A 15,928-nucleotide genomic window follows, 5' to 3' on the forward strand; every position below is an offset into this window, starting at 1 on the left:
AGTAGACAGTCAGATAAACTAGTGAACTCTTTAGTTTCATCCAGGTTCAGTAGCACCATGGAGATGACCATAATTTGAGAGATGAATCGACCACGTTTTAAAAAACATACTATAAATTCATCTCAGAACCCAGTCCCAGAAGTTCTTAATCACCGCTGCTTTTGGTCATTTGAGCCACCGTCCTCCTTGTTTGGCGTAGCTAACCAGGAAAAGGAGCCAGCAACTCAGGAGGTAAGGTGTCTCCAAGGCCCCAGTTTGGCCTGCAAACGGACACTCGCAGATCTCCCAATTTCCTGATTCTGTCACACTTGCGGACATACTCCACGTGCAAAAGATGTGCCTACGGCAAGCGTTCTGAATGCTTTCTTCTTCTCCTCTCATTTGGAAAGAGGTAAACCTTTAGCAAAGGGCATTTCGATGGAGGCAGAGGACCTTTATACACAGGATGCCACAGCACACCTGAGGCCCTGTTCTGACATCAGGTGGGTCCCAGCCAGTCCCATCTTACAGCAGCCTCCTCTCTGAGGAAGTGGGGAAGTGGCCTTGGATCCCCAGTGCCTTCAGCCTGCTGACTTGGCAGGTCAGACGAGAAAGACAGAGACAATGGTGTGACAAGAAAAAATTGGCAGTGACTGACTTCTGGCTCCTGCTGGCTTTACCCAGGGTAGCCCACCTCTCCTCTCTGAAGTGAGGTGGACCACGGTTTGCTGGCAGGGTAGCCCAGTGCCAGTGTGGGCCAAGCAGAGGGGGAAATCTTTTTTAAATGGCTTTGATCTAATTGATGTACAGCCAGAAACCTGGCTGCCTTTGACTGAAGGCTAAGCACCTGTGGCATCCCCTTTGTCTTCAGGACAATCCCTGAGGTGAATAGTGTTGTTATCTGAGCAGAAGCTCTGAGGTTCAGAAAGCGTTTCGTGTCTCAGGAGTGTGAGTAGCAAAGCCCGTTCTTCTCACACTGCTGGGATGTTCCCGCGATGCCTGGAAGACGCTGTCTACCCCATGGCCTCTTTCAACAATCCTCGTCCTTTGCTCTAGGCCTTTGCAGGCTGCTCCTGTCGGACGTGAATGAAGGCACTGGCCAGGGGCTAGATCAGCAAACAGAACTGTAGGTCTTGCCATTAGTGTTTGGCTGTTACTAGAACTTACAGGTGAAGAAGGTCTTTCAAATTTCGCACGTCCTCAGTTGCTTCTCCTGGGGCCTAGGAATCCCTGTCTAAAAACCATGGCTACTGTCTCCACATGGCATCAGGAATCTTCCTGCCCTCCAGTGAATCCAAACGCATCTTTATCAGGAGTCTACCAGAAGAGGTAAACTCTGCCTCACCCAGCCTGGTGCTGGATGAAGGCGAATGCTGACCACTGCAGCCCCTCTGCATCTCCTCCCGTGACGAGAGCTCCATGAGCCTTCACCAGGGAGCACCATCCCCCTCCATCCCTGAAGAGAAAGGTTTGCTTGGGTTGTCCTGGAGGGAGGGCCGTGTCTGCACTGAGTGATAAAGGCTACTGATAAGGATTATTATATTTTTAGACTCCTCAGAAAAATTGGGACAGGAGACATCTGTGACAGGCTCCCTGGACTTCTTGGTTTGGACGATAAGACCCAGAGACATCTTGGAAAAATGGAGGCTTTATGCTGAGACAAGGGGACAATCCTATCCATGGGACACATCCACAAGATGCTCCCCGCCCCCACTAGAAACCAACAGCTTCCTCCTCAGCCCGCTCCCGCTGACGTAGAGCTCCTTGGGAAAGCAGGATGCTGCTTTTAAAAAATACTTCTTGACCTTGAACTTTTCAATGTGTTTCTTAATTTTCCCCTTTTATCACTGTCCGGCTAACATTATGCTATGTCATTTCTTAAATTCCGGTATTTAATATAAAATATTGAATGAAAACATATTTTACAAACAGGCTTTGCAACTGGATATGGGAGGAGGGAACATTTTGTCAATCGTGTCTGTCCTTTCTCTGGGCACTTGACAAACATTGCCAGTATCCAAACAAGCAAGTGGGCGAGAAGCCGTCGCCGTTGCTTTCTCTCAGCTCTCTTGCTCCTCTGGTTCACGGGGCTAATGTGCCCTGAAAATACAGTATGGTGCAGAGGTTAAGAGTGTGGGCTTTGAGTCAGAGTTGGGTCAGAATCTCAGCTCTGCCATACCTGAGCCATATGACCCTGTGTAAGGTACTTCCTAGAGCCTCTGTTCCTTCATCTGTAAAATGGGAATGTTCTCTGTAAGAGAATGCACATAAAATGGCACTGGCCTGTGCATTAACCTTCAATAAATGATGCCCATTATTATCATTTGCATGTTAGCACTTGAGCATCTATTTGGGAAAGCCCTGGGTGTGTGTTAACAGTGCTGGTACGGGTTCACACGGGGGTCAAGCCCTGTCAGACAGAAGCCCCCTCTTCCTGTCAGACCTCCCTGACATCCGCACTCCATTCCTCATCTGTCTCATGTTTCTTCCCAGAGTTCTTTATACCCCTCCTTCCTTCTTTTCCTGGAGTCCAACTGCCTCCTCAGTGGCCCTCAGAATCCATGTCGTGTCAGGCAATCCTTCTCGCTCAGTGTCAACATCACCAGTGCTCCTGGGATGCTGAGGGGGAGACGCCACTCGTTTCGACCAGCCCACCCTCTACATTTATCTCAGCCCCATCCCCCTGGGCCATCCTTCAATCCTCCCCTGCTCCATAAAAATATCTCATTATCTCTTAAACTCACATTTGCTAATTTGGTCTGCCTTAGCTGCTTATATCTGAGATCTTTCTGTCTGAGGCTTCCACTCATAGCTGGCTGATTTTCAGTCTGTCTAAAAGGCACTGACTTCCCAGAGTCTTGGTCCTCATGAGCATATCCTCTGAAGCCCAACCTTATTCAGGAGGTTGTAACTGCGTATGGCCATCTGCTGGCTGGTCTGGTGGGTTTCCAGTCCTCTCAGAGGTGACCCTTCCTATACTGACGCTTTATTTCCTTTTCAAGACCAGTCTGAAAACTAACAGAATCACGATTTTTCTTGAAAATCGTAGAGAAAAGCCCCAGAGCCCTCCACTGAAGCAGCTACTTTTTCTTCAGTGCAAGAAATCAAACCGGGTGTGGTCATCATCATCCTGATCATTTAAATGTATTTATTAAGTTTGCACAGATTTCATCCACTTAATAAATAAAATGGTCACTGAAAGCAGAGACCTGACCGAAAAGGGCTTCATAAGACCTTCATATTTTCTTGGGGACTTTTTTTCCTTACTGTGGTTCTTATGCATTTACCTGTGAGCCACCCTGTCTGTTGCGAGGCTTTGAAGAAAAATGCCCCCAGTTGCGAACCACTGTTCTACACATATACACCTCTCCCTGACACACCCGTTAGCCCAAGACCAGAGGTGCAAACACCTGCAGGAAGGACGTGCCTCTAGGAGCCATCACCTTTGCCCTTCGCTACCTAAGAGATCTAAGCAAGTGGCTCCCAAAAGGAACAAGATGCGAGGAATTCCTGCCTGCCGGCCGGGCCGCTAACTCACAAGGACTAAATCCTTCTCACATCTGTAAGATTTCAATTCGTGGGTGTCAGCGAGGTAGCCTATTGTTGAGATGTGGATGGAGGGAGGTACAAAGACTGGATACGCAGGAGGAACCATGTACCACACCTTGTCTCACCTGGGGCAGTCCCCTTGGCTTATGGAAAGTCACCGACAGTGGATGGGTAGATCGTTTGAAAATAAACCTCCTCCTGGATGGACCTACCTGGGCTAACACGTGCAGTTCTTCTGCTTGCATTCGGTATGAATGTCCTGACCCACAGCCTCACAGACCATCGCAGCAGAACCCCGGGCCATCTTCACTGGCCACTCCATGGGCTAGAAGGGTTCGGTGCAGTCTCAAGATTGTCAAGTGTAAATCCCATCGGTCAACTTTCAGCAAGTATTTATGAAGCCCAGCCTGTAGGCCCTTGTTACATAAAGTGTGGTCTACAACTCAGCACAGTGGGAATCACCTGCAAGTTTGTTATAAATGCATAATCTTAGGCCCTGCCCCAGAACTTCCGAATCTGAGTGTGCACTTTAACAAATTCCTCGAGTAATATCTACAGATATTAGAGAATGTAAGTAACACAGGAAAGGGAGATCTGCTTCTTCCCTGTAGAAACTCACACTCTGGTTAGGAAGATACAATTCGTAGGTATGAAACAGTGGAGCAGAGTGCAAGCCTACATCATCAAGCACATTTTGGAAGGAAACTTAGATACAGAACACCAAGACCAGTCTTGCCTCAGCCACTTACTTTCACTGAACCGCAGCTTCCTCATCTGTAGAATGGGAATACTTGTCCTATCTACCTTATAATTGTTCTAGATGGGAAAGCACTACACCAATATATGGTACTATTTAATGTTACATACTCTGGGTGCTACAGAAGTTCAGAGGCAAGAGGCTAGGGATGACTGGAATTATAAAGGAGGATCCAGCAGGGTGTGGGTGGGGAGCGGAGGGGTGCCTGGAGGTGGCCTTTAAAAGATATTGAACCATACACTGAACCGGACACTACAGTAATGCGAGATGGAAAAATGCACGTTTTGACAGTGGCATCTAATTTAGCCTCTAGCCTGGGCTATATAGAGAAAGCTCTTACTGATCAACTTTTTATCTGCTTTCATCCTCACAATCTGCTGATGGTCAACACCATGGGTCTCAGAAACACACACTCAGTGCCACCTAGTGTTTATGAAAGGCACAAAGACCTCGTAAAGTGGTCTGTGGGGAAGCTGGCAAGAAAGAGCCCTATTGCTACAAACCTTAACTCTGGTTTGGGATATATGGAAATAGATGTGTCTGTCATTTTGCAGAGCTGACCTGTGAAGATGCCTGGGGGAATGGGAGGTAAGGATTAAGTCAGTAGGTGAGTTTTTGAGTAATCATCTTCCTAGATAATGCTTATTAATTAAGCCTTTGCTGTGTACTAGATGTTGCCCCACCCCCACCCCACCCCACCCGCCGCCCCCCATTTAACCCTCACTACAACCCTATCAAGCAAGAGACTCTTTTGTCCCTGCCTCACAGCTAAGGAACCTGGGGATTTAGGATTAGAACCCAGGTTGGTCTTTTTTCCGAAGCCCATGACCTTAACTGTGAACTACACTGCTCTGGCAGTGTGAGAATCTCTGGTCTTCCTCGTGCAGTTGAACACGATGTGACTTTGCTTTTGTTGTGAAACCTGGCTCCCTCGGACTCGCTGACGTTTGCCATGCTTGTCCTGAGCTTCTCCAGAGAAATGCTGTCTTCTGGCAGGAAAAGATAAAAACGGCTGATACAAATGAGTCACCACACTCGCTATAATTAACAGTGATGCAAGAGCCAGATGCAGACTAAGGGGGGCCTCGGGACCCGACTTTTAGGCTGCCCGAACTGTGAGCTGCACGTCGTCAATGCAGAAAAGAGTTCCAGGTCTGAGCTGCCTTTTGTTCAAGATACGTTTTAAAATGAAGAGATGAAACCCGGAAGCAAGCTCCATGATAATGGAGCTGAGGGGGGCAACACCAAATTAATCTCCTTATTTACAACTGAAAAACCACACACCAGAGCCAGAGTGTTTATAGTTTATAGATAATGTAGATTTTGCTTTCACACTTGGCTGCCCTGGAAAGTCTAAGAAGTTTTCAACCTGCTGAGCTGATTTATAGCAAATACAGCTATAAATTCAGTTGTACTAGGCATATACTTCTGTGCATATAGTGTGTAGCTGCGAACTTTACAATAAAGACCAGTTATCATCAGCACCTCTTTAGTCTCTTTGACTGACCTGAAAAAAGCAGCGATGCCACGATCATCCGATTAACATGAACCCCAAAACACAATTACCACCATGCCACCCATCTGATCGCAGCACCAGCAAAATCACTTTATGATGCAAGGAGAAGGCAGAGCTCTCTGGCTGCTTCTACGGCAAAGCGCTGCCTCCTGAGGTTCAACAGAGAGAAATAACTAGTGTGGTCAGGACCCGGAGAGACTCAACCAGTGGTCATCAATGTCGGCGGCGTCTTCTGACCTATTTAAAAGAGGTTCGACTGCCCTCAAGATTTGAACACAATGAAGCGGATAGAATCTTGTCACTTTCCTTTTGAACAGACTTTAATTGAGAGCGAAGTGAAAAATGCAGGTTACATTTGTAGTGTTATCATCGATACCTTGTAAGATCAACACCAAGACAGTGATGCAGCTAACATTTATACATTTCCTAACTTTAGTTGTCAAAGAGCAAATCATCGTCAGATACATATATTTACACAATAATTTCAAGCAACAGTAAATAATAAACTCCCTCCCTTAAGACACACACACGCACACAGGCACACACACACATAGCCAATTACCTTTAAACAATGGATTTCCTCACACTAAGTCTCATTTTTTTCACATAGCCTCTAGAACCAACGTTATTTAAGTTACTCAAGAACAGTCTTATCAGTGGAGATCCTGGACCAGCCCCTATCTCTTTTAGGGTCACTCTAATTTTTACAACTTGAAGCCACATGACCAGCGTGGTCTGTACACTCTAAGGACACCCCAGATGATAAAAATGAATTCCACTTCCTTTGTGTGAGGAGATACGTCCATTTCTGAAGATGCATAGGACTACAACTCAAAAAAGTCAAAAATAAACACGAAACCAAAATCTCAGGTCTTCAAGCACAGTTTCTTAAGAGCATTGTGCTAATGTTAACATTGAATTAACTGAACGGTAAGATTCTTTTAGATTTCTCTATAGAGGTACTGGTTAGTTCTGATTCTTTTTTCAGCTGCTTGAAACGCATGAGTTTTAAAAGTTGCCTGGTAGTGCTCCATCCTGCCTTCTAGGTTAGCAGCCAGCCTAACCTCCGGAATGTCTGAAGGGGCTCACCCCCAGGGCCTGGCTCTTTGATTTATTTCTTGCTATTGCTATTAGTAAATGGAAACCATGACAAAGTTTACATTAGCAGACACATACACATGCCCTGGCCTATAAATATTCTATGATGGAAAATGGTACAATGACTCCATTCCCAGTGAAAATGAGCATAAAAGGAGGAGAGGGTGGGGGAACATCATCAACAATGGTTCTTCTTACACTGGAAAAGCCAGACCAAATGGTGATGGGCTTTAACTAACCGGATGTTGTTAGCCACTTCTCCAGGGCCTTGTGAGTCAACTACGAGTTGGCAATGCAGAGCCCAGCTTCTCCGGGCAAACCCGGCAGAATCCAGTAGCACAGGCATCTTGTCTTGGAAGCTGGATGAAGACAATCGGCCGCCATTTCCTTCTTTAAGAGGTGAGTGAGGAGGAATTTTAAAGTCAGGTTTGAAAGCAGTTCACATGCTGTGTTGCCTTGGGACATAGAATTGTCCCCTGGGTTGGACCCCTCAAAGCGCCAGCTGGAGTTTGGTCATGTTTCTCTGGTGCATGTTGTGATGGCGGACTAATTCGTCTGATCGGGCAAACTTTTTCTGACAACTGGGCCACCGACAGCTGAAGGGCTTTTCACCTGTTGACACAATTGCCAGTCAGACACTTGCAGTGGAAAAACTGGGTACAAACTCAACTATCAAAGGCCCAAGTTAAATCATCACAAGGTACCCACTCCAGATTCCCTCTAGTTCTGTCCCTAAGCTCATGAATTGGGCTAATTTCACATGCAACTCATGAAATGGCAGTGCCTCTGCGGCCTTGAGGATTAAAATATTGTAAAAGTTATAAAATATTATTAAGTCAGAAGATGGGAAATGGGAGAGAAGGAATGAGTCTAGTTAATGGAAATGTCTGGGCATTTCATATTTAAGGGGGAAAAGACATTTGTTTCAACCTCTCCTGTTAGACTGTTTTGTGAACTGTGTAGATTTTCCCCCTTTGCTGTCTAAGTAGGGACTTGAGCTTAACTGGGCTGTGAGGGTCTCAAGGTCATCACCATACTGACTGATTGCTATCCAGCAGCAGAACTGTGACTGTAGCTTTAAAATCTGTCTACATAGATACTTTGGACAGAGTATTTTTAAATATATCACTGATACCAGTGTGCATGGTATTTGCTTCTTTTTCCTTAAAAGTACTACTTAGAGCATAATCCCTGTTGTACAGAAAATTCTAGTTGAGGCGTGGTTTTGAGATCTTTAATAAGCTTGCCAAAAGATCAAGTCTTCTCCATCTAAGGTACCCTCAGAAGTTCCTTCCAAGCCTCATTCTGCATAGGGAAGATAATTAGCATTTATTAAGTGCCTAATATATGCCAAGCCTTGTCCTGGGCACCATATATATACACCTTGCCTCATATACTCCTTACAACTGCCCTGTAAGGGAAGCAGCATTATCCCCACTTTATAGACGAGGTTGGACATTTGGAGAGGGCAGACCCAGGCAGACTCAAATCTAAATCTGTCTCATTTCATAGCCCATGCACTTTGCTGTATCTCACCTCCTGGGCCTACTCATAATGGAAATACAGACGTGACTTTATGCTCAGTAAAAATGCCAATCCCTGAACCACCTGGGGAGGGGGCGTTCTTCTTAGGATATCGCTGGTCCCACTGTCTTCTCTAAGAACTACTGGTCAGGACAAAGATTGAGAAATGTCTTAGGAGAGGCATTATCACAAGGTCAAGACTGGGGCCGATCAAGTATACTATTAAACCATCTGCTGGCAACAAAGGTTGCTTCGCACCTATGCAGATATGCACAGAGTAGGGGGTCAGGGTACAAGGGATGATAACTCTTTCCGACCAAATTATGAGCTCAGCACTCAGACAAAGAAGTGACACCAAAGGTATCTGACTAGGGGGAGTGAGATACACACCCCACCAACTCTAGGGCACAGGTGCCTTGACTCTGAGTATAAAATTGCAGCCTGCTTGGGTTGAGAATCTGGGACTGTATGGGGGGCTGGTGACGTCACGTCTTCCCTCACCTCCCACTCGCTGTTCCTCTGCTCTTCCTGATCCTGGCCGCTGGCCCCTATCCCCCCATCCTCAGCCATGCTGTCAAAGGTTGTCTCCTAATGGACAAACCCCCACTCTTTCTCATGCTGGTTTTCTTTTTTCTCAGTCCATCAGTGGTATTCAGCTCTGCTGACTTTGGCTCTCTTCTTAATTCCCTTTCCTCCCCAGGCTGTGAGATGAACCCCAAACCCCAAAACCCTCTTTCTCCAACAAAGAAGGCAGTGAGAAATGGTGGGCTGGGAGCAGATAAAACGGGGTTTGCTACTTACTTTCTTGCTTTGGGACTTTAGACAAGTCATTTAGTCACTAAATGCTTCTGTCCCCTCATCTATAAAATGGGGATAAAACACGCCTGCCCCTACTCTTCCTACGAGGATGTTGTAAAGATAAAGTGAGATCACCTAGGCACTGGTCCTCCTTCCAAAGCTGAAGAATACAACAGAGATGGTGCTGTTTTCACTATGAATCACACCAGCCCTATGGAGAAGCAAACACCTTCAGCAGCCAGTGAATAAATGCCTCATTCCCCTGTATATACTAGTGCAAAGGCAATGATATCCACATGCTGATATGAGTCTGGCAGAAACCATGACGGCTCCTGGGGCATTAATTTTTAGTAGAGAAATGATTCAGGTCTCTGAAAACAGTGTCGTGAAACATGAGCTTTCGGGAGAATAAATGTTTGGCATGGTAGAATTTCTGCTGGTTTTCTGTAAGGTTGATTATCATATCAAACTGAGTGATAAAAATGTGATGTTGCAACCAATTGGGAACAGGAGGGACCTAGCTTATCTCGTCGATTTTCTTCTGGACACTCATGAAAAGAGTTCTTTTCGCCTCTCTCTCCTGTTCTGTATCCACCCCCATCCCTTCTTAAACAATGTTATTATTTAAAGATAGCCATGCACTGTTATTTCTCTCAACCGAGTCTAAACCTGTTTAGAACTTTAGCACTAGTCTTTTCCAATCTCTCTCATCATAAACAACTTCATTTCACAGTAGTTTAAAAAAAAATAATGAAAAATAAATGTGAAGAAAAGTTTACGCACTTGTTTTACCTGTATGAGTCCTGGTGTGGGTCTTCAGATGGTCGGACCGGGAGAACTTTCGCTGACAAGTTTTACACTGGAATGGTTTCACACCTAAACGGACAGAGAAGGTCTAGCCGCAGCCCTAACAACGTGGGGGCAGAAGGCCTGCTTCCTGGTGGCCCGAGGAGCCGGGTATTTCCAGTCACGCCTGCAACATCTGCCTCACCCTCAGATTTCCCCCAGGCCCAGCATGAACCACCTGATTCTGCACCGTAACCCTTGAAGACCTGCTTTTGTCTTGGAAACAACTATTCCTTAACCACATATGTCCAGCTTCTCACCAACGTCTCAGCTGCATCTGAGACGGAAAAAGTGAATCACACACTGCAAAAGGGATTCTGATCTCAACCACCCACGTTCTTTAATGATGCTCAGTGTATCATCAGCAAATTACTAGTGGGATCTCATTGTTCTGTGGTTTACAGGAGAAATGTAGGATGCTTCTTTTTCTTTTCTTTCTTTTTTTAAGAGAAGGAAAATCCTCAGAGATTAGGGGAAAAAATTAGAAGAATGAAACAAATGGCTGACCCTCTCACATCCATATTTAACAAGAACCACAAAATCAACCGTAACTCAAGGGAAACACACTGCCAGCAATGAGAAGTGAACCTACAAACCTGTGTGTCTCCTTTGGTGTCTTTTGAGCTGGTCTGAACGAGAAAACCTTCGCTCACAGTCCTTGAAGTCACACTGGTATGGTTTCTCACCTTGGGGAAGACACATATTCCATTTGAAAATGATACTGGAAATGGAAATCTTGTTAAAGGCAACCTTTCCTACTGGGACTGAAGGGACCCCAAAATGCCTAAGGCATTTCAGTGGAGCTTGTTAGGTTGGCGCTGCCAACTGCAGTGTGAGGTTAAAGGCCCACCTGTACGTAGGCTCATGCACAATGCATGTAGAGGGGGCGCTAGGTGAATGAGGATGGTCCCTCGCCTCCCAGTCAGAAGCGAACGGGAACTCAGGTCCTGGAGTCTGAAGCTAAGGTCACATCCAGCTCTGCCACTTAAAGTGCTGGGTGATATACAGTTTCCTTATTGTGAAATGGGGCCAATAATCTGACAATTTCCAAGGATTTATGAATGGATTAAATCAGACCATCCACATAAAGGTCTTAGCCCAGCACCTAGCACACAAGCAGGGCTCAAAAATCACTGGCAGAAAATATTTAGACAAATAATACACCAAAGAAGTCTTGACTCCTAGACTGAGTCTAGAGCAGACTTCTGGGATGGACGTACGTTAGAGCTGGCCCCATGAAATGAGTGTTTTATATTTTATGGCCTTAAGATTTGTGTTCTCTGCTCCTGACTTCTCATTTCTGAGTCAAGCATAAACCGTTACATGGTTGTGAGATGCTCAAGTTAAACTAGAAGCCAAAGTGGTTAGAAAATTTTTGCTACCCCTTTATCCGAGAGAAGTCAATAGTGGGATTACACAACCTCCTGCCTCAGAATGGAGAAGCCCCACCCTGTCCTCACCCGAGAAAGTTCAGCCAAATACTGGGAACTCAGCCCCATGAGTACACTGAGCAACCTCAGGCCTTCCCACCTCCTTATGAGAATTCTGAGTCACCAGCATTCTAGGATGGAGAGCAAGCCATCCGGGTATCAGTCCAGTCTTTCCGTTGCAGGGCAGTCCCTAGTTACCTTTCCAGCCCCAGAACCTCCTCAATTCACATGATTAATCTGTATTCCTGCTATATCAGAGCTTGGCGTTCTCGAAATCTGCCTTGCGCTCCACTCAGACTAAATGCCCTTTGTCCCCACACCTCCACATTCCCATCCGGCAAAAAGCCTACTCTATGTTCCTCACAAGTGCCACTTTCCCTGAGATGCCTTTCTAGAAACTTCATGATTGAAGCCCTTCCAGGTTGAAAGCCCTTCCTTCCCTCATCGCATTACAGAACATCTAAAGTGGTGGGCCGTGTCCAGGTCTTCCTTCTTCCATGGGCTGGAAAATCCTGAGGGCAGGAGCCTTTCCTTAACTTAACTTCCTGTATCCAGCCCAGAGACTTATACTTCAACTCTACAGCCTGGAGAGGACAGCGCCCCTACACAGTCTCATTTCTTTCCCCTGCTTTTCTCTGCTTCTTCTTCTCTTGTGCTTCCTCTGCTTACCAACCCTTTGATGGTTAACTCAAGCCATTCCTCCTCCAAGAAAACTTGGGATGACCCTATTTCAAATCAATACCCTCCGAACAATTTTTCTCAACTCCTCCACCCTCAGGTTTAATACGTTATTATATACTCTTAGTGCCTGTTCATTTGGGTATATCCTAACTCCAACACAGATGATAAACTCATTCAGAGGAGGATCATGACTCGAGAGTTCAAAGGAATGAGTTTGAATTCTACTTCCACTACATCCTACCCATCTAATAATTGTTTTATATGTGAGGATTAAATGAAATCATGCATGTATAGAGCCTGGCACATAGAAAGTATTTAACATAAAAGTACTTAGTATAACAGTCTGCACTGTTATTATAAATAAATTTTTTAAAATTGCACTCTTTCAAGAAGGGGCCACAGGATTGTTATATACCAGGCTGCCCCTCTATCTCCCGCCAGGAAGAGCTTCTTAAAGGCTCCAGAGGGTCTGAGGTGTTGGCTATCTTGTCCACTGTCTTCCCTTCACACAGACATCTAACCTTCATTATTTTCTAAGTGCCTCTTTTCTACTAAAAGTTTCTATAATCATATTGCCTTCGATGTATTCCCTCACATCTTTCCAGACAGAATTTTATTTTAACACTTTCTTTATCACCTTAACATTTTTCTTTGCAAATAATCCTCTTTGGGGAAATATGTAAAAATAGAACATGCCACTAGTTCTCTCATCTTTAGCCTCAAAGCAAGTGGTCTACTGAGTGCAAACTTGGGTTTATACCAGAATTGCATCCTCTAGATGCCATGACTTAGCAAAGTCTAATGGTTTAGAGATCCGAATGCAGCTCACTTTTTTCTCTCTCTTCCTCAAAGAAAAGTTAGCAGTAACAATATGATAATAATGCTGATCGTAACAACAAAGCTGTCCTTTAGTTGTGAAAAGAATGGCACCAGCTCCCCTGTGGGAAAGTCTGCACTTCTCACTGTTCCCCTGTAGGGGAGCCCAACCTCATTCCCATCCACTCCCAATGCCAAGAGCAAATATTTGTGGAATGGCTGGCTATTCACATTCAAGGTGGCCAACAACCAGAAGAGGCCAGTTCTCTTCCCCCAAGGGAGACCTGTGGGAAAATCCAGTTTTCCTTAACATATCATCAAAAATCATCATCTCTTTTTTAAAGATTAAAAACAAAAGTTAAACCTACAATCCATTTTCCCATTTCTATCTGATTGGTTCTTACCAACCCAAGCAGTTAAGTATTTCTTTAAACAATCTCTTCCTAACCTTGAGATAACCTTGCCCATCTATCTCTCAAAATTGTCTGCTTACCCACCTCCCAGGCTAGCTCCTCTCTCTTTAGAGATGCTAATGGTATTCTAATAGTAACACTATCGTTTATTCAGACCTAGGGACATAGGGTAGTTTAGTAGATGCTTCATACCTCTAACTCTTTTGATTCAATTTGATTTTAAAAGTTAATCTGCCTTGACAGTTGTATGAGGTAAACATGATCATCTCCATTTTCCACGTAAAGCACATGAACTTCAAAGAGAAGTTAAGTAACTTTCTCAAGCTCTCACCACTTGGTGGTAAAGCCAGAACTCAAACCCAAGTCTCTTTAATTCTGTGCGATTCTCTTTCCACCACTCTGCTCTGCTCTTCCTGAAGACACTTTACTGACTTCTTTATTAAAGGATGGACAATCAAGATCCAAAATGGCCCAGCAGCCTTCTTCTGTCACCTGACCAGACCTTTCAAAGCAGTGTTTACTTTCCATCTGAAAAATCACCTGTGTTCTTACTGGAGTGAGATCCAGAACAGGAGTTCCTGGACTGCCTCTGCCCAAAGGCCACCACGACCAAGGCTGGACGGGGGACACACTTACCAGTGTGCTTCCGGCTGTGCATCTGTAAGTGGGACAGCTTAAAATATCTCTTATTGCAGCCCGGGTAAGCACACATGAAGGGCCGTTTCTCACTGGTCTCAGATGCTGACCGGACAAGAGTCGGGGCTACTCCAGGCACGCGCCGCACATCCTGAAAGCAGAACGTAAGAGAAATGCAGGCTTTAAGCCACTTGTGAATACTCACATCAGTCCCAAAGGAAAACGAGCATTGGACTATATACCCAAGGAAAGGATGGCAGATACAAGGCCTGAAACCACTCCCCTCCACACCCCAGATGCCCACAGCAGGCATCGCTAATGGATGATAGATCATCACTATAATCAAGCAGAACCAGTACTTGAATTCATTTGGGGATACTGAGCCAGGGCATCTGTAAAAGACATGCTGGCAGAGCTCCCGCTCCATCTTGTCTCTCAGCTTCTCCACTTGAGACAGTGAGGTCTTGAAGTCCAAAGCGCCAGATTCTACTCGCATCCCTCCCACTCAGACACATGGCCACATGACTTGGAGCCTAACATGAAATGGGCGGGGAGGTTCTTTTTAGAGAGAAATGTAGAATACCGGATGAGCCCCTAACTAGACTTTCCACATCTGAGTAAATGACAGAAAGAAGGAGCCTCTGAGATTTGCGGGTTCTGTCTGTGAAGGGGAGCTGAAATCACCAGAGGTCCCATGGAGCCAGTACAATCTTTTAATAATGACACTAGAAAACACTGTGTCTGCTTTTCGCGCACTTTACACGTCCTCCACAGGGCATTTTGTTGGTCCCTTTTATCTTGTAGGAGCGAGTGTGTGCATGGTCAGTCCTCCAAGAGAAGGAGCTAGAGGAAAACGATGAGGCAAACTCCCCTTCCTGCTCAGGATCAGAGTCACAGATGGGAGCAGTGGAAGTGCCTGAGGGGCAGCTGAATCCCCCTCATTCTCGTACAGATGGGCAAGGCCAGGCCAAAGGGCACATCCAGGTTTTGTGTTAAGACCTAAAAAAACTTCTGAGTTTAACCCATTCTCTGCTCTGTGCATTTTCCACACCACCCCCACGCTTCTGTTCTAGTTTTTATTTCACACTGCCTTGCATTGTGAGAGCTTCTGTTTTGAAGAAAAAATGCCATAGTGACATGCAACTTTGCTGTTGCTAAGCCACAGAGTCTCAAGGCAAATGGTGGCATAAATATGAATGGTGAGCCACTACGTCTGATTAGTAGACTCCAGGAGAAAATGAGAGGGTAATGAAACCAGTCTGGAGTCTATCACAGGCCATGACAATGAGTCTGACAATCCGGGATTGGTGGAAAGAAAGGCAAAAAGAGCTTTCTTCATTTCCTTTCATTCATCCTAGATGCCATGCACGTGGCAATAGGATAATAAAATCAAGTTGTCAGTGTCAGTCAGGGTCCTGGTGCAGGATTCTGATGGTATTTGTTGGAGGAGAGGCTGGATGACTCTTTCTGTGCTCTCGTCAGATTTCCATATTTCTGTAACCCTTGCCTTCGTTCTCACATCGAAAGGTCTGGGGTGAAGGAACGCACTGTTCTATCACCATGACGCTTCTGGAAATATTAATCAGAACATCTCAGAGCTACTTGTCCCACACATCATGTGGGGACCTGGCCCACACACAACTTATTTCTAGAGTTCTGACTATTCTGGTGAAAGTATCACAGTTGTTACTCACGTGGCAGCCACTGAGTCATATGCAAAAGTCACAAATGCAAGCCTTTGGTTAACTCTGGTGATTCAGACCACCAAAAAGACTCCGTCCTCCCCAAAACTGTTGACTACCCTCTGTCTCCCTCAGAGGCAGTATAACATGGTGGTTAAAAACAGGGGTTCTGGAGTCTGTGTTCTAAATCCCCATGCTACCTC

At 45.4% G+C, this 15,928-nt stretch overlaps 1 protein-coding gene across 4 annotated transcripts in view; it reads right to left on the minus strand.

Moving 5' to 3' along the window:
* Positions 1–6,103: 6,103 nt before the first annotated feature.
* Positions 6,104–15,928, minus strand: part of WT1 (WT1 transcription factor) — a 48,462-nt gene continuing 38,637 nt past the window's right edge. For 2 of the 4 annotated variants that reach the window (XM_039866429.1, XM_039866440.1), the window contains 4 exons: positions 14,044–14,194; positions 10,664–10,753; positions 10,014–10,097; positions 6,104–7,511 (listed from right to left, as the gene is read on the minus strand). In XM_039866429.1, coding sequence (XP_039722363.1) covers positions 7,390–7,511; positions 10,014–10,097; positions 10,664–10,753; positions 14,044–14,194 — 447 coding nt within the window. In that variant the 3' untranslated portion in view covers positions 6,104–7,389. Of the gene's footprint in view, positions 7,512–10,004; positions 10,098–10,663; positions 10,754–14,043; positions 14,195–15,928 lie in introns of all 4 variants that reach the window. The other 2 variants (XM_039866428.1, XM_039866434.1) reach the window with 1 other exon arrangement.

The sequence above is a fragment of the Pteropus medius genome, unplaced genomic scaffold (genome assembly GCF_902729225.1).
Source record: "Pteropus medius unplaced genomic scaffold, Ma_sr-lr_union100, whole genome shotgun sequence".
In the NCBI taxonomy this organism is placed as follows: domain Eukaryota; kingdom Metazoa; phylum Chordata; class Mammalia; order Chiroptera; family Pteropodidae; genus Pteropus; species Pteropus medius.